The sequence below is a fragment of the Panthera leo genome, chromosome A2 (genome assembly GCF_018350215.1).
Source record: "Panthera leo isolate Ple1 chromosome A2, P.leo_Ple1_pat1.1, whole genome shotgun sequence".
Lineage (NCBI taxonomy): Eukaryota > Metazoa > Chordata > Mammalia > Carnivora > Felidae > Panthera > Panthera leo.
In genome coordinates, this window is record NC_056680.1 from 12,631,218 (window position 1) to 12,653,976 (window position 22,759).

Below are 22,759 nucleotides of genomic sequence, written 5' to 3' on the forward strand. Positions count from 1 at the left end.
TCTTAGCAGACAGGAGCCCAGACATCCTAGAGATCGTTCTACTGTCTCTGACCTCTTTGGTGGCTTCGGGCACACTGGAGTGTCTCCATGTCCCTGAGCCCCATCCCTCAAGAAGAGGCCACAGGACGCTTAGAAGGAATTTCTCAAGGGAGGCAAATGTCTCAAAAATGTGTTGTCCAGCCCACTTTTCCATCCATGGAAGCCCACTTTGAACACCCATTATGCCAATTGCTGAAACTCCAGGGGCCGAGTGATGGTAAAATTGGCCAGAGTGGGTTGGCGATGGTCACTCCAGGGTACATATCCTGGATGAGGCCACTGCCCTTGTAGAGAGGCTCGGACCACAATTCTGCAAGCTGATTCCATCAAAGGCCCCATAGTCAACATTTCCAGATTTTAGGACCATGCAGTCTCTATCAGTTATGGAACATTGCCCTCAAAGAGCAAAAGCAGACACAGATAATACATACATGAGTGGGTGGGGCCACATGCCCATAGAACTATTTATAAAAAGACACACACTGAGGGGTCGCCTGCAAAATACCCAAACAATCCTCCTCGAAACTGGTCAGATCTCAAAAACAAGGAAAGTCTGAGAAACTTTGTACGGAGACATCAAAGAGACAGGATGACTGAATGTGATAGGGGATCCTGGAACAGAAAAGGGACATTAGGGAAAAACTTGAGGACATCTGAATAGAGCATGAACTTAATTACTAATAACTTAATCAATATTGGTTTGTTAATTGTGACAAATGCAGGGTTCACAGGGAAGCTGTGAGCTACTCGGGAATTTTGCTGGAATATTCTTATATATTGCTTTTCATAAATCCAAAACTATTCTACAATTAAAAGTTCATATTTTTGGTAAGAAGTCATTCAGCCAGGGGCGCCTGGGTGGCTCAGTCGGTTAAGCATCCGACTCTTGATTTCCGCTCAGGTCATGATCTCGTGGTTTCATGAGTTCGAGCCCCGCATCGGGCTCTGTGCTGACAGTGCAGCGCCTGCCTGGGATTCTCTCTCTCTCTCCCTCCCTCTACCCCTACCCTGTGCATGCTCTCTCTGTCTCTGTCAAAATAAAGAAACTTAAAAAAAAAAAAAAAATTCATTCAGCCAGATTTGGCCTGTGGGACATAGTTTGCAGACCCTGGGCTTAGATAAGTTCCCACCACCTCAATGAAATGTTCAAAGTAAACCTCAGATAGGTAAGATCCTGGCACAGTGAATTTGGACCGCACGCACCTCTACCCTCTCCCGCTTCCCCGTTTCTGCCGGGCAGAGCCATCACCAGTGGTCTTCTTGGGTCCTTTCCTCCATCACCCATATGCTCGCTGCCTCCATATCCTTGTCTCTTCCTCTGAAACATTTTCCGCTACGGCCGGGACCCTGGCCACAGTAGCCCCGCTGCTGTGTGCAGGTGACAGTGTCACACAACCAGGGCGACGTCCCGAGCAGCGGCTTCTGGTCCAGGCCTGTCTGGGCACATAGCACAGCCCCCTGCCAGGGGTGTTTCCCAGACGAGCCCTCGCTTCTCAGAGCTGTGAGGGTCCAAAGCCAGGAGGCGGTTCTCAACAAGGATTCCTCCTCCTGTGCCTGTTCAGGCATCATCACAAGGGCGTCCCTCACCCCTCCACCTTACCGTGCCTGGCAGAACAAGGTTGTCGAGTGGGACAGGGGCTGGACCTGCCTGGGGTCGGGGTGCAGGTGGGGAGTGGCCAATCCTGGCAAAGCCCTGTAGTATGAAAGCTGCCCTTCTCTCAGGGCTAAACGTCAGGAAAGCAGTCTGATTAAACCAAGTGTATTGAACACCCAAGTATTTTGCTCCATTCTGCCCTTGACTCTCGAGACCTCTACTCCAGACATCCAGGAAAGAGGGGAGTGTAAGTAGACATTCTCTTGCTTTATTTCTCCCCCGAGATACGTCATTTTCATAATAAATCCTAAAGCCATAGTTCTTATCCTACCATGAATCAGAAGAACCCTCTCAGGCTCTGGCTTAAGAATTTAGATTCGTTGGCCTTTCCAGAAATTCTGCAGGTTTGGGATGGGGCCCAAGACTCTTACCTCTACCAAGCTCCCACAGCTCATACTTGGGGTCTCAACTTTTTCTTTCCGTCTCCCCAACCCACCAGAGTGGCACAGTAGTGGTGACTCATTGGCAATTCTGACTAACTCCCCCCCTCCTATAAGCAGGGGAGCCCCAAGATAACAGGTTCGCCCACCCCAGGGATGGGGGATGGGATCAAAGGCAACCCCTTCTCCAGGGATGTGGAGAGAGTCCGTAGTGCCTCCACAAGGGTGGAGAGATGCTCCAGAAGACCCCCCAGCCCACCCGTGGGAGCTCACCTTCCCTCACGCGTGCAAATGCTTGGTTTTGCTGCATAAAAAGTACCAAAAGCCCTCACTGTTCTCACGATTGCCACCCGAGTGCATGCTGTTTGGGAACTGGGTAGGGAAGTCGTTGTCCTCCCAAGATGAAACCTTCCATAATGAACTGCCCACTTACAGAACAAGTCCTCTACTCACGCTCTCCTGTCAGCGTGCTCTCTCCTGGGTACGTCCCGCTGCACAAACGCCATGCAAATCAGTTGCAAAGTGAGGTTGAAAAGGTTCAGGATTCCAGGACGTCCTCACGTGACCCGGATTTTGCCCCGACTTCAGTCACTCATGAGTGACTTCGGTCACCTCCATGAGCAGCAGGTGGGGAAGGGAGCTAATGATGGCAGTCTGAGCTTCAGGAGGAAACGAGTCTGTCGTGCTGTTAAATGTGACCGGGTGCAATCTGCTTACCAAAGGGAGAGGATTTTCAGCTTGGCTCACCAAGCCGAGTTCGACTGTGTGGTTTATGAAGAAGACACGCCTAAATCAAAGTGGTTCAGGGTGCTAAGAATGAAAAAAACAGGCCCAGATGTAGCAGGCAGATAGAAACAGGAGCGAAGAGAGCTGCGGTCCATGGACACGAAGGCAGAGCTCGGGGCTCTGAAGGTTACACGTGACGACATTCATCATAATGCCAAAAGCCTCAGTTTACACTTAAGGTATAATAGTTGCCAATGTCTGCACCAGACAATACAGATGCTGTCACTACAAAGTGGAAATTATAGAAGATACCAGGAGAAACAGATATGAACACATAGCAAGAGGCTGGTCGAGTGGACAGCAAATCACAGGCATGTAATATGCCCAAACCATGTATTGAGCCAGATCTGTGGCCATATCACAAATCCTTGACTGTGATATGAGAATAAATCTTAAGTACTTATGGAGCATTCACAAAACTCATTCCTATATCAGGCCACGGAGAAAGCATCTAAAACTTCCAAAAGTAGGAACACTACAAGCAGTACTTTTAACAATGGAATAAAACTAGAAATTAATTTTTAAAAAAATTTTTAATGTTTATTTTTGAGAGACAGAGCGCGAGTGGGGCAGGGACAGAGAGAGAGGGAGACACAGCAGGCTCCAGGCCCTGAGCTGTCAGCACAGAGTTGGATGTAGGGCTCAAACCCACGAACTGTGAGATCATGACCTGAGCCCAAGGTGGACACTTAACTGACTAAGCTACCCAAGCGCCCCCAGAAATTAATTTTTTAAAGGCCCTTCCACATGGAGATTTTTTTGAAAAATAAACCATAAGTCTCTGTTAACTCTTGGGTGAAGGGGGATCTATAAATCAAAATTACAGATTTTCTAAAAATCAATGACCAAAACTATGTATTATCAGAATCCACAAGACCCTTTAAAGCAGTACCAAGAGGACAATTCATAGCCATAAGCACTTTACATTCATAAATACGAACAAATGAAAGTGACTTAATTTCCCAGCTCTAAAACCTGAGAAAAAGGACCAAGTAAACCCCCAAGAGAATGATTTGGCTGTCACAACAGATAAGATGAGCCTGCGGGGATCTTGATGAATTCCTCAAATATTTTTGGTGCAATAGGAACCCAGCAAGTCCTCTCCCTATCAAAGCTTGATCTGTTCTTTAGTCTTTCTGTGATCTAGCACGTGGTTTCATTATAACCTAAACAAAAATGTAGTGAAATATGAGATACAATAACTTGTTTCATGCTTGGTTTTCTCCTCCCCCTCGTCCTGTTCTTCCTCCTCCTTGTTCTGGTCCCCCAGGACCTTGGTTTGGTCCCCCTAGGAGCCCTTGCTGGTTTTCAGTGTTTCTGGCCAGGTCTGTAGCTGTTTGTTGGTGCCAGTCCAGATAAGAGTGACAGAGCCTGTGAGAAACTGGGGGCACGGAGGTAGGGTGAGAGTCACATCCCATCATCCCTCGGCTCTCTGCAAATGCCTGCTGTCCATTTGTCCATCCATCCAGCAGCTGGCTGTTGATGAGAGCTGCTGGTTGTCCCCAAGACCCATGGGCAACAGGAAGGGAACAGAATCCAGGCAGAGGCAGGGTGTCAGCAGGGGCCCTGGAAAGCCTCCACTTCCTGCCCCGTACCTGCAGGCCCCCTGAGCCAGCTGTGCCTCCTGGGCAGGCTGGCAGTGACGGGGAGGCTCCTGTCTCCCACCCCACGGCCCCCTCCTCTCACCAGCATTACCACCCTCCCCCCCCATCATCATCCTTGTCCTCCCCTGGCATCTTCTCTCCCGAGAACTGGCCACCCCCTCCACTGCTCCCCACATGGCAGTTCTGTGGGAATCACTTTCGTTGTACTTCTTACTTCTGTACTTCCTGGGACCTTGCGGGCCTGTCCGGCCCTCCGTGCTTTAAGGTCCTGTTTCTCTGTGTCCTTGCTGTGCCCGGGGAGACCAGTCCATCCAGACGATGCTCACCCACCCTGTGTCTGAGCGTCCATGTACCTGAGGGCCCCCAGAACAGTGGCCGGCACGCTTGTCTCGTGAAGGACCCCCGGGTCACTTTCAGCTCTGCCGCCGTAGTCCGAGAACGGGCACAGACCGTATGTTAACAGACACGGGACATGGCTGTGCGCTAGACAGAACTTTATTCATGGACACGGGAAGGTGAATTTCATATCGTTTTCACATGTTCTTAAATGTTCTTTTTTTTTTTTTTAACAAGTGTTTATTTTTTTTTTAACGTTTATTTATTTTTGAGACAGAGAGAGACAGAGCATGAACGGGGGAGGGGCAGAGAGAGAGGGAGACACAGAATCGGAAGCAGGCTCCAGGCTCTGAGCCATCAGCCCAGAGCCCGACGCGGGGCTCAAACTCACGGACCGCGAGATCGTGACCTGAGCCGAAGTCGGACGCTTAACCGACTGAGCCACCCAGGCGCCCTTTTTAACAAGTGTTTAAAAACGTGAAAACCATTCTTAGCACGCAGACTGTACAGAAACAGGCTATAAGTTGCCAACTTGAGGAGAGGTCCGTGCCCACGGCCGCCCTACCCTGCCGGGCATCAGGAGGGGGTCCTCTGCACAGCCACGTTCCAGTCGTGTACAGAGCCTCTGTCACTGCCTCGGCCTGCAGTGACAGAATTGAGTCACTTTGACAAAACCCCAATCTTTAGTACGTGGCCCCTCACAGAACAAGTTTGCCTGCCCGTGGTTCGCACAGTCTCACTTCATCTTTAAACACCCTGGGAAGTCAGAGGTTCTCTCCCTCATTTTATTGGAGAGGAATCTGAAACCCAAGAGCTTTGAACTAATTTGCCCCTCCCCCCCGGTTGGCACCTGCTAAGGGTAGCCTTGGGCCTGCAGCCCTCCCCCAGAGCCACGAGGACCCACTGGAATCCCCTGCAGACAGAGCTGTTTTCCTGGGCTTTCTACCAGCAATAGCCCTCCACCCCACGCAGGGTTATTTTCCGAGCATTTCCACACCGGAAAGCCCCAGGTTCAAGTGGATGCCACCGGGCCGTTTGCTCAGCAGACCTGGCAGAGCAGTCCCCCACCAGGGTCCTCCGTCCATGGACCACCTGGGCAGAGACACTACCTGTGGCACTTTTGTGCTCCATCCAGCCCACGGGACACCTCCGGGTGCCTCTTGCCATGTATGACTGTTGTCTGTGTCCCCAGACGGGCACAACCCGTCAGTGGGTGCAGGCCAAGCGCTGTTTCACGTAGCAAAGTATGCCTGAAAGATATAGCAAAAGAAGTCTGGTCCCACCAGCACCAGCTTCCAGTTGATCTCGGTGTCGCGTTCTCCGCCCCCACCAACGACGCGATCAAGACGGCTCCCGCGTGCCAGCAAGCGAGGGACAGTCTCTCTCAACCCCATCTTTGGGTTTCATTGTTGGCTAAGATATGCTGATGTTCTTTTACCAACTTCAGCCTCTGCCTGCAACCCCAGCCACTCCTCCGTCCCCACACCCAGTCTTGGCTTGGACACGAGAGATCCGGAAGCCCTGTGTGGCTCGTGGTCTGAGGCAGGGACGGAGGCTTCACCCAGAGGTGGCATTGCAGAGGGAGGGGCAGCAGGAAGGCCACAAAAGGCGGTGGGCAGCCCACCCTGCTTGGGCGGATCGGGGGGCTCCTAGAAATGGTGACACCCGATCCACGGACGTGCAGGCATCCCCTTGAGACCCTCATCACGGAGGATGCTCTCTGAAGCTAGAACAGTTCCAGGCACACAGCAGCCAGTCAACAAATTGTCAAGTGGATGGATGGGTGAACGAATGAGTGAATGAGAGCTTATGTGCAAAGCCTCACAAACACTTGGGAAGTGAGGTCCCTGTGGCTAGAAGATCAGGAGAACAGAAGGCCAACCCCACAACTAAGACAAAGCCATTAGAGTAAGCTAGAACTTTCCGCTGAGAAAGAATGGCCACAAGTAAATCTGGGAGCAGCAGAGTTATCTTGGGTTGGGCCACCTCAGCCTGGCTGGAGGGACAGCCACCCCGGGCAGGGATCCTGGGGGACTTCTCAACAGGGGAAATCCCTCCTTGGGGCTCACCTGTCAATACGGGAGGTAGGCAAGTGCGTTTGCCTTCGTGAGCTTATCGCATGGGGCTTTTAGGTTTTGAAATCTGAAAGTAAAACGGTGTTTTCCTGATACGGTCCATCGAGACTTGTTTGGTTTTTGTGCGGGATGCACAAGAGACCAGAGTTGTAAGCTCAGAAGGGGCTCGGGAATCCACCTGCCTGCTCACCAGGCCCAGGGGGAGCGGCCTCAGCTGGAACAGGCAGGCACCAACAATAGGTCTGAAGAAGGAGCCCAGGCTGTGGGGACTGAGGGGGCCAATGCATGGGGCATGGCCTGGGAACGAGGACACTGGGTTCCAACCCAGGGTCACGTGTACCGCCTGCCTGCTCTCAGACTTTGGGGAGGTCGGCAGGCCTGTCTGTGCCTCGGTTTCCTCTTCTGAAATGGGGGTTGGCACAGGTGTCTCTTAGAGCAGAAGAAAGAGCCAGAAGCTCCAATCGCGCCTGGCGTGGGACTGGACTCCCCACGGGGTCGTTCTGTGATCCTATCACCATCCTTCCTAAAATGTTTACCACGCGTCTCAGCCAGGAGCAGAGGCATCCTGTTTCAATAGAAAAGGCATCTTCTAAAATTTCTGCCTAAGTGAGAGGCTCTGCCTCGATATCTCCAAATTAAGAAACCTTTTTGAATTTCCCAAAAGAGGAACCTCAAAGATCAGGACAGTTGGAAGAAAATCAGATGGCCTCCAGCTCTTGGCATCCTTGGCGGGGGGGGGGGGGGGGGGGGGGGGGGGGGGGGGCGCCTGGTGGGCACACCGTGCCCCCCCGTAGGCACAGGTGTCATCTGCCCCATCAGAAGGAGGGCGGGGGTGCTGCTCCTTTGTTAGTGTGACCTAAAAACCGTGCCTGGAGAATTTTAAATCACAGAGTCGTCTCTTTTTTTTTTTTTTTTTTTTTTAACGTTTATTTATTTTTGAGACAGAGAGAGACAGAGCATGAATGGGGGAGGGTCACAGAGAGAGGGAGACCCAGAATCGGAAACAGGCTCCAGGCTCCGAGCTGTCAGCACAGAGCCCGACGCAGGGCATGAACCCACGGACCGTGAGATCATGACGTGAGCCAAAGTCAGACGCTTAACCAACCGAGCCACCCAGGCGCCCCTACAGAGTCGTCTCTTAATGGGTTTCTTCTTCTATCAGGATTCCTTCCATTTTTTTTTTTTTCTTCCCAAAGTGTGCAACTTGTATTAGAGATGTGTACTTTTATGTTATATAAGGAGGGGGGTGGAAAATGTGTCCAGGAAAGGAGAGGCCTGTTCTCCATAGCATTTTGCCAGCGCTGTGGGTTTTCTGGCCTGGTGGGAAGGCAGCATTAGCATGTGGCCTCCGCAGCCCCCATGCCAGATCACATCGCATCATTGCTGGCACCCTGATCCAGCTTCCTCCCCGCCCCCCATCCACCCCGGGCCCCACATGACCACCGTGCACACCCGTCCTCCCTTGTGCCGTCTTGCGCTCTGAGCCCGTGCGTGCACCGGTCCAGCCCCCAGAGCAGCTACATAATAGTTAGTTCCCCTGGCTGCGCGCGCCAGGCCGGCATTTCCTCCTCCTCGGACGTATAATAGCAGCAACCGGATATTTTTAGACTGGCTTTGAAAAGTCGCAGTGTTCTGAGACCGCATACCAGACACATGAGGTCACTGCCCACCCCCCACCCCCACACCAAAGCCTGGGCTGCACGGGGCTGGTGGGCCCTCACATCCCGAAGACTTTCCCTCTTGCGGTCCCCAGGACGCCAGCCCTGTTTCCTTAGAAATCCCACAGAGACTTGTCCCGAGTTCAAAAGGGGGACGGCTGTGGGCTCTTGGGCTGTGCGTGCACATCGTTGGTGAGCTTCTGTAGCGGGGCCCCGACTACAGGGGCCGCAGCACAGAAAGAGGCCTGGTCTCCCCGGGGGAAGGAGCCCACACGGGCTCGGGCGTCGCTTCCCCATCTGCTCGTAGTTAGGCAGGAGGGCTTGCTCACCGAGTTTATTTTCGTTTGGCGCAGGGGGAGGGCCCTGGCCCGTCCTCCGCTCCGATGCCACCCCGCAGGGTCTCGTAAGGGATGAAGGGAGGCAGCGGACCCACTGCCCGCTGATTCCCAGAGCAGAACTTGCGGAGTCTACAGGCTTTATTCCAAACAAACAAACAAACAAAACACGATTCCAAGGCCGAACTTGGGGGGAGCGAGGGATTCAACCTAGAAAGACAGTTTGCTTCCTCACAGGACTCCACAGGCCTGCAGTGCACGTGGGGACCCTCAGGACAGGATGAAGGGCCCGCAGAGCCCTCGACCACCCAGCCTTGCAGACCCGTCGTACCTCCCTCTGTATATAGCTGGGCTACCCGACAGTTCAGCCAGCTCTGGGGACATTTTTGGTTGTCGCCGATGCTGCTGGCCTCTGGCAGGTAGAGGCCAAGGACGCTGCTCAGGACCCAACAGCACACGGACGGTCCCACCGCTGAGAAGGATCCAGCCCCGAGGATGAGCAGTGCCGAGGCTGGGGACCCTGCGCTGGGTTCCACAGACACTTGGGAGAGCAGGCAGTCCCAGACCTGGCCCCAGGCTGTTGTCACCCAGCCACTGGGCCGGCAGCTCAGTCACATGTCAGGACCTGGTCGTTCCCACTGGCTGAAGAGCCCGTGTGTTTAACTCAGCTCTTCGAAGACTTTCAAAACCCGGCCAATGGACACGTCCTAAGGAAGCATTTATGAAGACGAGAAGGGGCCCCTGTGGCCGCTGACTTGGGAAAGTGCCTCCTCAGACTGGGTTCTGCCTCCATGAGGCTGTGGGCAGCCCCCCCCAACCCCGAAAGCGCCCAGCCGCCACCTCTGCCCCGAGCAGAGCCCCCATTTCCAGTACTGGGCCAGGTTGCCTCCCTGGGACACCTCCTTCATCGTTCCTCTCCTGCTGGGTGACTTGGCCTCAGGTCTTTCAGCAGGGCACATTCTTGGGGTCTGGAGCCCCTGGGGCAGTGGGGCAGGAAGTTGCTTGTCCTGTGATCCCCATCTGCCAGGCACCTGACAACCCGGTGCCGCTGTCCTGGTTCCGGGCTCTGCTGATTGGAGCCTTTCTCAAAGGAAGTGTCCCGGCAGACGCTTCTTCGTGGGGCCTTCACATCGCGACACCAGAAGATCTGATTGGGGATCTGCTACATCCATTTCTCTGCAGAATGAAGCCTTTAAGGAAATCCTGCTTGCTCTCCGTGTGGGCACGTCTCCCGGTCCCTGAGTCCCCTGCGAGCCTCTCCACCTCTCCCTGCCCTACCCTCATCCCCCTGGCCCACCGGACCCTCACACACCTACACTCATCCCCCAAACCCCTGCAGACCTTGACAGTGGCCTTACCACTTCCTTCCCACTGCCCTCACGCCTTCCCAGCCTTCCACACAGCTCAGCCTTCTCGAACTGGAACATTGTTGGCCTGACACCCTCCTTGTGGCCACCAGGCTTCCCTTTCTGTGTCTGAGTGGGGCATCACCCCACCCCATGTCACCTCTTCTTTGGCGCCTGGAGACACAAGGGCTTGGACAGCTGAGCGCCATTCTCCATGACCAGTTCTGCCTTTCTCTCCTCATCTGCCCAGCCCCGTGGCCCCCACCTCTGCCAGTGTCTTTCTCCCTGAAAACAGGGAACACCCCCCCCCAGCACCTTCTTCTTCCCTGCCCTGCGTTCCCCCAAGGTTTTATCATATGTTCCCCCTGCCTGTTCACCCCTTGGGGCTGTTGGATACCTCATGGAAAGGGGGGCACCCCAAAAACCTGGGCAGGGTGTGTGCTTTGTCTTAATCTGGGTGGTGGACCCTTAGGAGGCTCCAGGGGGACCCCACTGAGTCACAGACTCCATGCACTATTCATACTTTCCTCTATGTATTGGAAATAAAGCCCTGATTCGTGCCACAATGAGAATGAACCCCAAAAGCATCATGCGGAGTGAGGGACACCAGACAAAAAAGCCACATAATGTATGCTCCCACCTAGGTGAAATGTCCTGAACAGGCAATTCCATAGAGGCAGAAAGCAGATTGATGGCTGTTGGGTGCTGGAGGAGGCAGGAAGGGGGGGTGGGAAGTGAGTTCTAACGGGGATGGGGTCTCCTTTTGGGGTGATGGAAATGTTCCGGAATGAGACAGAGGTGACAGTTACACAACACGGGGAACGTACTAAATGCCACTGAATTGCTTATTTTAAAACGGTTAAGTTTATGTTATGCCAGGTTTACTCCAGTCAAAACGCTTGCCAGGGCGCGTGGGTGGCTCCGTCGGTTAAGTGACCGACTCTCGATTTTGGCTGACGGTTCATGAGTTCGAGCCCCAAGTCGGTCTCTGCGCTGACAGTGCGGAGCCTGCTCGGGGTTGCGTCTCTCTCCCCCTCCCCCTCCACTGTGTCTGCCTGCTCTCTCTCTCTCTCAAAAGAAATAAACTTCGAAAAAATTTGCCGTGAACTGGCTTGCCATCCCACAGAATTACAGAACCCCCTCCAGGACGGGATGTGTCTCCACATCTGCTTCCTCCTACCCAGCCTCATATTCTTCTGGAGCCCAGAGCCCATCTCAGCTCAGGGCCCAGCAACCTCCTTTCAGAAAGGGCCAAATAGTAAATATTTTCAGCTTTGCAGGCCCACAGGTCTCTCTCATGGCTATTCTGCTGTTAACGGTATAGAAGCAGCCGTGAAAGATCCATAAATGAGCGGACCTGGCTATCCACCAATGAAACTTCATTTACAGACACGAAAATGTGAATAGAATTTTCATGTGTCAGGAAATAATATTCTTCTTGGGTTTTTTTGTTTTTTTTTTAATGATTTACAAATGTAAAAACCACTCTTGGCTCACAGGCAGTACAAAAATAAGCAGCGGACTGGATTTAGCCCACGGGCCAGAGTTCACCGTATGAACAATTGTAACTTTAAAAGGATGCCGCTGATTGGCCATTTTCACATCCGAGACTTAACACTTGCACCCCCCTCACCCAACCCAAACCCGGAGATAAAGCGTTAAGTATGGTGGAGCCCACCTGGGCCTCACACCTTCGGGTTCTCCAGCTCTCGGGCCGCCGGGTGACTTCAGCCAAATGAGCGTCCACGGCGCCCAGGGGGACCTCCGAGGCTGCAGGCCGAGGCGCGTGTAGACATTTCATCCTCGTGATCTGAAAACCTGCTTCCGTTTTCCTCACAGGCTTTTGGGAATGCCAAAACAGCCCACAACAACAATTCCAGTCGATTTGGGAAATTCATCCAAGTCAACTACCTGGAGAGTGGCATCGTGAGAGGGTGAGTTGGTAGGCATCTAGCTGTGTACCAGCAGCCTTGGTCTGGGGTCCTGGGGCATCCCTGTAAGGAAGAGCCAGCCTGGGAGCGCAGTGTTGACACTACGGCCGTGCAGACACGTGTGGATCGTACGGAGACGCAAATGTGATTTTTTTTTTTTTTTCCGAAGTCATTGATGTGAAGATCTGCACTGTGGGTCAAAGTGGGAGGTGTAGGTGCAGGAGGGGCGGGACCTCTGTCCCCCGGTCATGGAGCATGGGCCCTGGTGCCCAAGAAGCAAGTACAATGACCTGAAGGTGCTAGTCTGCCAAGAACTGGCAAGGACACGCCAAGCTATGTCTTGGTCTCGATGAGGTTTTGAATTTGGTGGCTCTGGAGATACCACAGGCAAAGCTGATGCGGACCACGGAGTTTGCCAAACGTGTGCCCCTTTAGCCAGGAGAAGACGGAAAAGACGTAATGCTGGGTAGCAAGTTGAAGCGGTTGTCCAGGGAAGTACTCAAGGGTGGGTAGATGGCTAGACGGGAGGGAGGGAGGAAGGGGAGATAGATTCATGGATTGATCCATGGGTGTGTGGGTAGATGGATAGATGGATAGGTTCTTGGGTATGTGGGTGAATGGATAGATGCATAGATTCATGGGTGGGTGGATGGATTCATTGGATGGGTGATGGATGGATGGATGGATGGATGGATGGATGGATGGATGCTTGGATGGATGGATGGATGGATGGATGGATGGATGGATGCTTGGATGGATAGATTCATGGATCGGGGAGGTGGGGAGGTGGATAGGCTCATTGCTAGATGGATAAATTCATAGGTGGCTGAGTTCGTAGGTTGATGGATTCATGATGGATGGATGGATCAGGTAGATGGGTGAGTGGGTAGGTGGTAACTGGGCTGTGAAGTTGATTGCCTGGTGGAAGTTAAAACAGACCAGCATTTTGTGCCAAAAATGTGAGTTCTGGAGGCATGGTTACCTGAGCTATATGTGTAACGTTGAAATCGTGCTCATTTACACTCTGTGTAGCAGTTATGCTTATGAAAATATCTGGCAGTTGTGTGCAGCAAATTAACGTGATAAGGAATTATCTGTCTTGTCATAGTATTTAAGCCATGTCATTTAAGAATTCTATTCTGAAGGATTTCTTGTTTAAAAAGTATATATTCTGGAGGTGCCTGGGAGGCTCATGTCATGATCTCAGAGTTCATGGGTTTGTGCCCTGCCTCCGGCTCTGTGCTGATAGCTCGGAGCCTGGAGCCTGCTTCAGATTCTGTGTCTCCCTCTCTCTCTCTGCCCCACCCCTGCTCACACTCTGTCTCTCTGTGTCTCTCAAAAATGAATAAATGTTAAAAAAAATTTTTTTTTAAGTATATATTCTGAAAAAAAAAAAAGCATTCTGGGTAGTTGCAGTTGGTTAAAACGTAATTGTGATTGAATACTACACAGTGTTTTGGCTATTTTTTACTATGCAAAGGTCTTATGGGCCAATAAAACTCTTTTTTTTAATTTTATTTTTGAGAGAGAGAGAGAGAGCAAGCAAGGGCGGGGCAGAGAGAGGGGGACGGACAGCGGATCCGAAGTGAGCTCTGCACTGACAGAGAGCCCAATGTGGGACTTGAACTCACGAACCGTGAGATCATGACCTGAGCCAAAGTTGGACGCTTCACTGACTGAGCCACACAGGCGCCCTTGCCAATAAAACTCTCTCAAAATAAAAAAAAAAAAAAAAAGGCATCTTGGCACAATCCAAGGTTATTCAAAGGGATCCTCCCTGCTTCCACATTCTTTTTTTTTTAATTTTTTTTAATGTTTATTTATTTTTGAGACAGAGAGAGACAGAACATGAGCGGGGGAGGGACAGAGAGAGAGGGAGACACAGAATCCGAAGCAGGCTCCAGACTCCGAGCCGTCAGCACAGAGCCTGACGCGGGGCTCGAACTCATCAACCTCAAGATCATGCCCTGAGCCAAAGTCGGACGCTCAACCGACTGAGCCCCCCAGGCGCCCCTCTGCTTCCACATACTGATGTGAGGGTCTACAGTGGCGGCAAATTTACACCCGTTCCAGGTGATGCTCTGAGCAGCGGGGTGAGAAGCCCCAAATGTTCGATGTGGGGAGAGCTAAGCAGCAGGACTAGAGGCCTAGAGAAGGCTCCGGCATTTCGGGAATGGAGAAGTCCTCAAGTGGCAGGGCCCGGGGATGGCGTCCAAACTATATAGGTTCTTCTGTCCCTCTAACCTGACTGATGATCGTTTCAAATGCCAGTTCGTTTTCAAGACACAAGCAGGAATGTTGTTTTCCCGAGTCCTTCAGCCTCTGGCTTCTTTCCTTTTTCCCACTGGCTCCAGGGGGCGGTGGTATGGGTGAGGGACCCCCCAGTAATGACACTTCTCTTCTGGCTCCTCAGCACCCCCCCACAGACCATCCAGTGGTCCCCCCGCCCAGCACTGCTGGGCCCCTCCACAGGCACCGCCACCCACCCACGTTGCAGGGCAACTGACCAGCCAGAGATGCCCAGAATTATACCTTGCCTGCAGTCCTGGGGGCTCCGTCAGGGGACCAGAGACGCCAGAAGGCTGCCTCATGTTTTCCTGGGTCCCGGACTCCCAGCTCACTCCTCTGTGTGGCCTGTGTTTGGTGTCCTGGGGCCGCCTTAACAAAGTGCCACGAACCGGGGGCTCCGAAAAACAGGAGTCTGTTGTCTCCCAGCCCTGAAGATACAGAAATCAAGACGTAGGCAGGACAGCGCTCCCTCTGGAGGCCACGGGAGAGGGTTCTTCATGCCCCTCTTGCAGCTTCTGGTGACCCCAGGCCTGCCTTGGCTTGTGGCCACATTACCCCAATCTCTGCTTCCACGTGGCATCACGTGGCCTTCTCCTCTGTGTCTCTCGGTGATTCTCTTCTACCTTTCAGGACATTTGTCCTTGGATTCAGGGTTCACCCTGATCATGGAGGATGATCGTATCTCCAGATCCTTCCCTTAATTGCATCTCCAAAGACCCTTTTTCCAAATAAGGTGACATTCACAGGGTCCAAGTGGACATTGCTTCTGGGGGCCACCGTTCGCGACCCAGTACGCCAGCAAGGGCTGGCCCTCCGCTAACTGGTACAGCCTGTTCTTCCTGCCACAGCCTCCCGTCAAGCTCAGGGCCAGAGGCCTCGGTGGCAGGATCTTAGAGACCAACTTCTGAAAGTCATATGTGTGGCCTCAGATTCAGGAGAGGAAGTCCCACCTCGGCCCATGACCATGGCCTGCCCACGCTCCAAGGAGGAGGTGCACTTCCTGTCCGGGGAGTGGCCGTGGCCAGCTGGAGAAGAGCAGGCCCAGACCCGGTTCTGCTTTTGGGGAGGTGACACTTCTCAGTGCCATTTCCTATGGAGGCTAAGGGTCAGGGACAGTCCAAGGCTTCTTCCAGTTCCCCAATCTGCAAGGCCTCGTCTTCCTGTGGGTTCAGTGGCTCCGTGTCGGGGGATCGCTGGCCCCCTACAAACCCGCCATAGGGGCCTGGGGCCTCAAAAATGATCAGGAAAGGGAAGGGGCTGTCATCGTCAAATGACAACTCAGTGCCAGTGAAGGGTCACTGTCCTCTCCTTACGCTGACACAGCACAGGGAATTGGCCACAGGGGTAGATTCAAACAGGAGTCTGATTCTAGAACCAGATGCAGCCTCCCTCCCCAGGAGAACAAACCGCCGATAACTAAAATAGTTACTAGCTGGGGCAAGAAATAGAAAAAACATGGGCTTGAAAGAAGAGAGGACACAGGCTGAGCCCGTGGAACCCCACCCGTGCATGTTTTGTGTGCATGTGTCCCAGGCAAGGCTGCAGACAGAAGACTGTTGTCCTGAAGAGAGAGGCAGGTGGCCTCCAGAAAGCCCTGGATCAGAGGCCCGGTGCTGCCCCCCCCCCCCACCACCACCACCACCACCCTGCCACCCCTCGGCCACCAGCTGCCTCTCCTGTAAAACACAGTGGGCTCCGGGGCTCCTAGGTGTCTCAGTCGGTTGAGCATCGGACTTCAGCTCCGGTCATGATCTCACAATTCGTGAGTTCAAGCCCCGCGTCAGGCTCTGTGCCGACAGCTCGGACCCTGGAGCCTGCTTCCGATTCTGTGTCTCCTTCTCTCTCTGCCCTTCCGCTGCTCATGCTCTATCTCTGTTTCTCTTTTAAAAAAAAATAAATAAATAAAACATTAAAAAAAAAAGAAAATTAAAAACACAAGAGGCTCAAACAGGGGTTGCCTGCATAGCCCTCCAGCTCCCACCCGTGGTGATGGTGGAACCCGTGAAAGACCAGCCCCTCTGGCCCCAGAGAGTGTGCAGGGAGCAGGGCCAATGCAGGCTTGGGTCCCTGCCAGGCCACTTCCCTCCTGTGGAGTCCCAGGCAACATGTGGCCTCTTCAGTTTTTAGTACCTCATCTATCAGTGGAAGCCACAGTGCCCACCCCCAGGGCGGAAGGATTCAGGGCACCTAATCCTTGCAAACCAGTGCTTAGAAAGTAGTAGACGCTGGGGTTTGTGGGTGGCTCAGTCAGTTGAGCGTCTGACTTCGGCTCAGGTCACGATCTCACGGTTCATGAGTTCGAGCCCCACATCAGGCTTTTCGCTGACAGCTCAGAGCCTGCTTGGAATTCTCTCTCTCCTCTCTCTCTCTGCCTCTCCCCCCACTCACGCCTGCGCTTTCTCTGTCTCCTCAAAATAAGTAAATAAACTAACAGAAAAGAAAGATGCTGAAGGAAAATTTGCCATTACTGCTGTCAGCATTCAGAGTATGGCAGCAGAGGTCCCTGGCCCCTGCCCTAGGGCCACACAGCAAACATTCAAAGGTCCCTCGGCTGATGAACAGGCCGACGCGATGTGGCGGGTCCAGCCATAAGAAGGAATGGAGTTCTGGCACGTGCCCCCATGTGGCTGAATCCTAGAATCATTGGGCCGAGGTGACAAGGCAGACACAGTATATAGACCAAGTGCTCGTATTTCTTTCAGATTCTAGAAAATGCAAACTAATCTATAGCGGAGCCGATCGGTGGCTGTTTCGGGGTGGGGTGGGAGGCAGGGAGGGATGACCAAGGCCCAGGAAACTTGGTCATGGTGGCGGGCACACAGGTGTCACCACCAGTCACCAGTTCACACGCTTTTAGCTTGTCGTACATCAGGGACCGCTGGTAAAGCTCTCGAAAGAAAATGTGTAGATTATGGAAGGATCCAGTCAAAAATCACCCGGTTGAAGCACACGCAGTCTGTATCGGTAATAAAGCTGTAGAAAAAGTAGAAAACGAACCTGTTATCATCTTATAGTTAGATTTTTTTTTTTTTCGGAGGGGAGGGGCGGAGAGAGAATCTCTCTTTTTTTAATGTTTAAGAGAGAGCACACGCATGTGTGCACACACAAGGAAGAAAGGGGCGGAGAGAGAGAGAATCCCAAGCAGGCTCCACGCTCAGTGCAGAGCCCAACGAGGGGCTCCACCCCACAACCCTGGGATCACGACCTGACAAGAGTCAGACACCTGAGCCATCCGGGCACCCGTAGGCTGATCGTATTTCTAGAGGTGATTTAGGTGCCCGTGGTTTACCTTGGGTCAAAGGAAGTTAGTCCACAGCTGGCATCCTGATGGTGTAACAGACGACACCCGTTCCTTCCAGAAAAGCATATCAAAAGGTAACATTTTCTCCCTTCATTTTTTTTTTTTTTTTCCTTTTAACGACAGGGCTGTGGTGGAAAAATACCTGCTGGAAAAGTCTCGCCTCGTCTCTCAAGAGAAGGACGAGAGGTAAGAGGAAATTTTCTCAGTGACCCGCCGTATCTGCCTTCTTCCCGCACAAAGGAGAGAAGCAGGTGGCTTGGCCCCATGGGAGGCAGCGGCCCGTCCCCCTGGAGTGAGCTGCTCTGTGGCCGCGAGCTTTGCACTCCTACCTCCTGAAAGCCACCTTTTGCCCTTATTTTTGTGCGTCCTCTGGGCTTTTCCCCAGAGTAATGCCCCCGCCCCCCAGCCCCAGAAACGTAGTCACTGGCAAAGCTCACAGCTTCATTTTCTTCTCAAGACGTAACGGGAATCGACGTATTGTCTCAAATTTGTACGTATTCGAGGCGCCCTCCTCCCCATAAACGGTATTAGTAGCGGCTTGAAGCGTAACTGCTGCTTGGCCCCCCAAAACGCATTTTTCCTCCCCATTCGGACCCACAGGAACTACCACGTGTTTTATTACTTGTTACTTGGGGTCAGCGAGGAAGAGCGTCAAGAATTTCAGCTCAAGCAGCCTGAAGATTATTTCTACCTCAACCAGGTAAACAGCCCCGAGCCCTGGCCACAAACGCTGCCTCTGTTCCCCACGGGCTGTTTACGCGCCACCGGGCGGTCAGAGGCTGTCTGCCTGGGCCTCGCTGGGCCTCCGAGCAGACTCCGAGGCGGCCCAGAGGGAGGCGGCATAAAGGGGCCCATTCATCCCCCGTGTCCCGAGCCCTGCCCCCTCGGTTCCAGCCAAAATCCTTCTTGCACGCCACCCTCACCGGCCCAGAAATACCCAGCGTGCCACTGACTGTTTTCCAGCATAACTTGAAGATCGAAGATGGAGAAGACCTGAAGCATGACTTTGAAAGACTCAAGCAGGCCATGGAGATGGTGGGCTTCCTCCCTGCCACCAAGAAGCAGTAAGTGGGCAGGCCGGCCGGCCCACCTTCTCCTGCGAGGACACCCCCCCCCCCCCCCACCTTACCGGGCACTTCCTGAGAGCTGACTGATGGCCCAGCAGGAACTAAGGCACTAAGGAGGGCTGCCTGGCGATGATGAGCACAGGAGGAGAGGGGCTCGCTCGTCATTAGTCGTTGGGAGACACAAGACCACGGGGCTTTCTCCCAACAACGCAGATGTGCTTAACGCTTAAACGTGGTTAAGGTCCTGAATGTTCCCTCCTGTGTATTTTTACCACAATTAAAAATTTTTTTTGATTGTTTTTGGAAGCCACACGGGGGCCTTCTCCACACCTGCCCGATGGCCAGTACACCCAGCGGGAGCACTTGCACGCTTCTGGAAGGGCACACGTCAGGCCAGCCACTTTGGAAAAGGGTTTGCAGGCCCTACCAGAGCTGTGTGTGCACAACTAAATGCGCACGTGTACTCAAAGACACGCACACGACAGCCTCGTTATTAACAGCCAAAAAGATTGAACTCCCCCCCCCCCCCGCCACACACACACACACACACACACACACACACACACACACAAATGCCCACCAGCAGGAGATTAAATAAATAAACAGCTATATATGGTGCAGGGGTTGGCAAACTTTCCGTCAAGGGTCAGATAGTAAAATTTTCCATTTTGAGGGCCAGACGGTCCCTGTTACACGTTCTTCTCTGTGTTGTGTTTAGTTTCTTAACCATACTCTTAAAAACTTAACCATTCATAGCTCAGAGGCCGGACGATAACGGACCGTAGATTGCGGACCTCTGGACTCCACACACAGCAGTGGTCTTCTCCCGGGGCGCCGTATCTGGAGACATTTTTGGTTATCGCACTGTGTAGGGGTGGGGGAGGAGGGACAATGCTGTACCAGCATCTTGTAGGCAGAGGCACCCCGCGGTGCAGGGGACAGCCCTCTGCAGCCAAGAATGATTTGGTCGCGCACATCAGCAGTGCCAAGGCTGAGATGCTAAGAATGTACAAGCCAGATCTATACGCGGTAACATGCGTTGTCCCCCCCTTCCCCTCCCCCCCCACGCACCACAGTGTTCCAGTGACAGGCCGGATACAAGTACATATCCGTTCATGGACGGAACGTCCGTTCCGTTCACGTCATGTCCATGACATCCAGTTCACGGACAGCGTTCGCTACGAGGACAGCAGTTCCTCTGCAGGGCCTGGGGTGGGTTCCAGTGCCTGGAATGTTCTGTTTCTTGCTCTGAGTGCTAGTTACAGGGCTGCGTATATTTTGCGACAGTTCGTCAAGCTCTGCGCTTGAGAGTTGTTTGCTTTCTTTGCCTGTTCTTTATGCATGGTGACGTAGTTTTTTGGAATTTTTTTTTTTTCATGCATGTTAGGCCTCCATACAAAAAGTTTGTAACCAACCCCCCCCCCCACGGGGGGGAGGGTGGGGAGGTGTGCCATCTGCCTCCGAAGTCACGTACGTTCCACAAAGGGTCCCTGACCATGAGATTGGACGTGTTTTGTTTTTTTTTAAACTTCGTATGTTCTGACCGGACCTGGCTGGTTTTACCAATTCAGCCCAATTGGCTGGAAGCTTCTGTCGTCTTATGACTCTGGAAACGTCCCCAACCCAGGCTCCTTTGCTCCCCCAGGATTTTTTCCGTCCTCTCTGCCATCCTGTACCTGGGCAATGTCACGTACAAGAAGAGAGCCACGGGCCGAGACGAAGGTCTGGAGGTCGGGCCCCCCGAGGTGCTGGACACGCTGTCACAGCTCCTGAAGGTACTGCTTGCTGGGCTCGGCCGCGGTGGCTGTGCTTCTGTGAGCCAGGGCTTGTCCGCCTGCTTCCTCCCTGCCATCTGTACAAAGCCTCTTCCTCGTTTCTGTTTTTCTCTCTCTCTCTTTAAGCAAAGTATAATTGCCCTCCAACATCGCGTTAGTTTCAGGTTGCAACATAATGATCCGCTATTTGTATGTATTGCAAAATGATTACCACAATAAGTCTCGTTAACATCTGTCACCACACATCATTACAGTTTGGGGGGTTTTTCTGGTGTGTGTTTTTGTTTTTTTTTTAGATTCCACATACAAGTGAGATCATACGGTACTCGTTTTGCTCTGTGTGATTTATTTCACTCAGCGTAATGCCCTCAAGGGCATCCCTTCTTTATTTTTAAAGGACTGCCTCCTGGGCATGGCTACCTCCCCCCTCAGCCCCTCTTGTGAAAGGCCCTTAAAGCCATACTTTGATCAGCAAGGTCGTTTTCTCATTGGACCTGCCAGTCCCTTACCCACCGGCACTCAACCCCCCCCCCCTCCTCTAGCTGGTGGAGGGGGCTTGGTGGTCAGGAGGGAACAGGCCAGGAGCCCACGCCTTCCAGCGACATCTATAAATGCAGGTTGGCAGGCTGCACACGGGCCCGCAGTGACACCTGGGCCCGTGTGACCATACTCCCAGGGCCATCGAGCCTGTGGGTGTAACGGTTCTGAAACCCAGCGAGCATAGCACACAGCACAGGGTGGGCGTAGGCACACTTTCAGTACAGCTGCTGGGGGTCCTTCTCTCACCTTCCTCGGTGACAGGAGGACCTGCCCAACAAGCCCTCTATCCCCCGTCCCTTTCTCTCCCTCCTGGACTTCGAAACAGGTGAAGCGAGAAATCCTGGTGGAGGTTCTGACCAAAAGAAAAACCGTGACGGCCAATGACAAACTCATCCTTCCCTACAGTCTCAGCGAGGTGAGCGCCACCCTGGGCTCTCACGGGGCACCAGGCCCCAAACCATGACTTAGGGTGGGGGCCTGGATAGTCTTTTTCCGATGTTTAAAGTGGCAGAGGAGGAGGCGCCTGGGTGGCTCCGTTGGTTGAGCATCTGCCTCTCGACTTCAGCTCAAGTTACGGTCCTGGGGTCTTGGGATCGAGCCCCGCATCAGCCTTCGCGCTGACAATGGAGCCTGCTTGAGATTCTCCCTCTCTCTCTCCCTCCCTCTGCCCCTCCCCCCTGCTTGCACACATGCTCTCCTTCTCTCTCTCTAAAATTTTTTTGAATGTTTTTATTTATTTTTGAAAGAGAGAGTGAGAGAGAGCATGACCACAGGAGGGGCAGACAGAGAGGGAGACACACGATCTGAAGCATGTGTTTGTCTTGGTGTTCCCATGCTGGTTTTCACTAGCAGAGGACGGCCACCTGCAGCCCGCAGGCCAAATCCAGCCCACCGCCTGCTTTTGTAAATAAAGTTTCAGGGGCACACAGCTGCACCCATTTGTTTCAGTGCTGCTTTCCTACTGCACGGGCCGCGCTGGGCCATCACAACACAGAGACAGTCTGGCCCTCCTATCGGAAACTGCTGACCTTCTAGCCAGCATTTAAGATAGTTGACCCCCCCCCTCAGGCTAGAGCATGACTTTTGCAACCATTACGTGGGTCCCTAAATCTTGATAAGGCACCTCTCTCTCTGGCCTTTGCCCCAGCCAAGATATCTTCCCGGCAATGTGTTTTTCTTGCATTTTTACATGTCAAGAGCGATGGGACCTGCCGCTTGGATGGCCGCAGGAAAGTACCTAGCCACTGGGGGGATTTTTAGTTGGTGGTGGAGGCCGCGTGGGCATCTTAAACAGGCACCGTGGACATTCTGAGCCCCCACGGGCAAAGGTACCCTGCGATGTATGTGAAAGTTGCTACAGGACACCCGAGACCCCAGCGGCGCCGCTAGCCCTTAGGGGCTCAACGCCAAGGGCAAGGTGCCAGGCGTGGGCCTCGTGGCCCCATTTCCACAACCACCCAGGAAAGCCATGTGTTGTACATCTTGACTGCAGCCAGGTACATCTGTCGCAACTTAGATGTGAGTACATACAGAGAAGGAATTTCTTATTTCTCGTATGCAAATTAGACCTCAATAAACCTTTTTTTTTTTTTTTTAATGTTTTACTTATTTTTAAGACAGAGAGAGACAGAGCATGACTGGGG

General features: G+C 53.0%; 1 protein-coding gene across 9 annotated transcripts in view; it reads left to right on the forward strand.

Moving 5' to 3' along the window:
- Positions 1–22,759, forward strand: part of MYO9B (myosin IXB) — a 90,468-nt gene that overhangs the window by 35,357 nt on the left and 32,352 nt on the right. For all 9 annotated transcript variants that reach the window (XM_042928829.1, XM_042928821.1, XM_042928826.1 and 6 more), the window contains 6 exons: positions 12,053–12,147; positions 17,858–17,920; positions 18,335–18,434; positions 18,698–18,798; positions 20,447–20,576; positions 21,442–21,531. In XM_042928829.1, the coding sequence (XP_042784763.1) occupies positions 12,053–12,147; positions 17,858–17,920; positions 18,335–18,434; positions 18,698–18,798; positions 20,447–20,576; positions 21,442–21,531 (579 nt within the window). The remainder of the gene's footprint in view (positions 1–12,052; positions 12,148–17,857; positions 17,921–18,334; positions 18,435–18,697; positions 18,799–20,446; positions 20,577–21,441; positions 21,532–22,759) is intronic.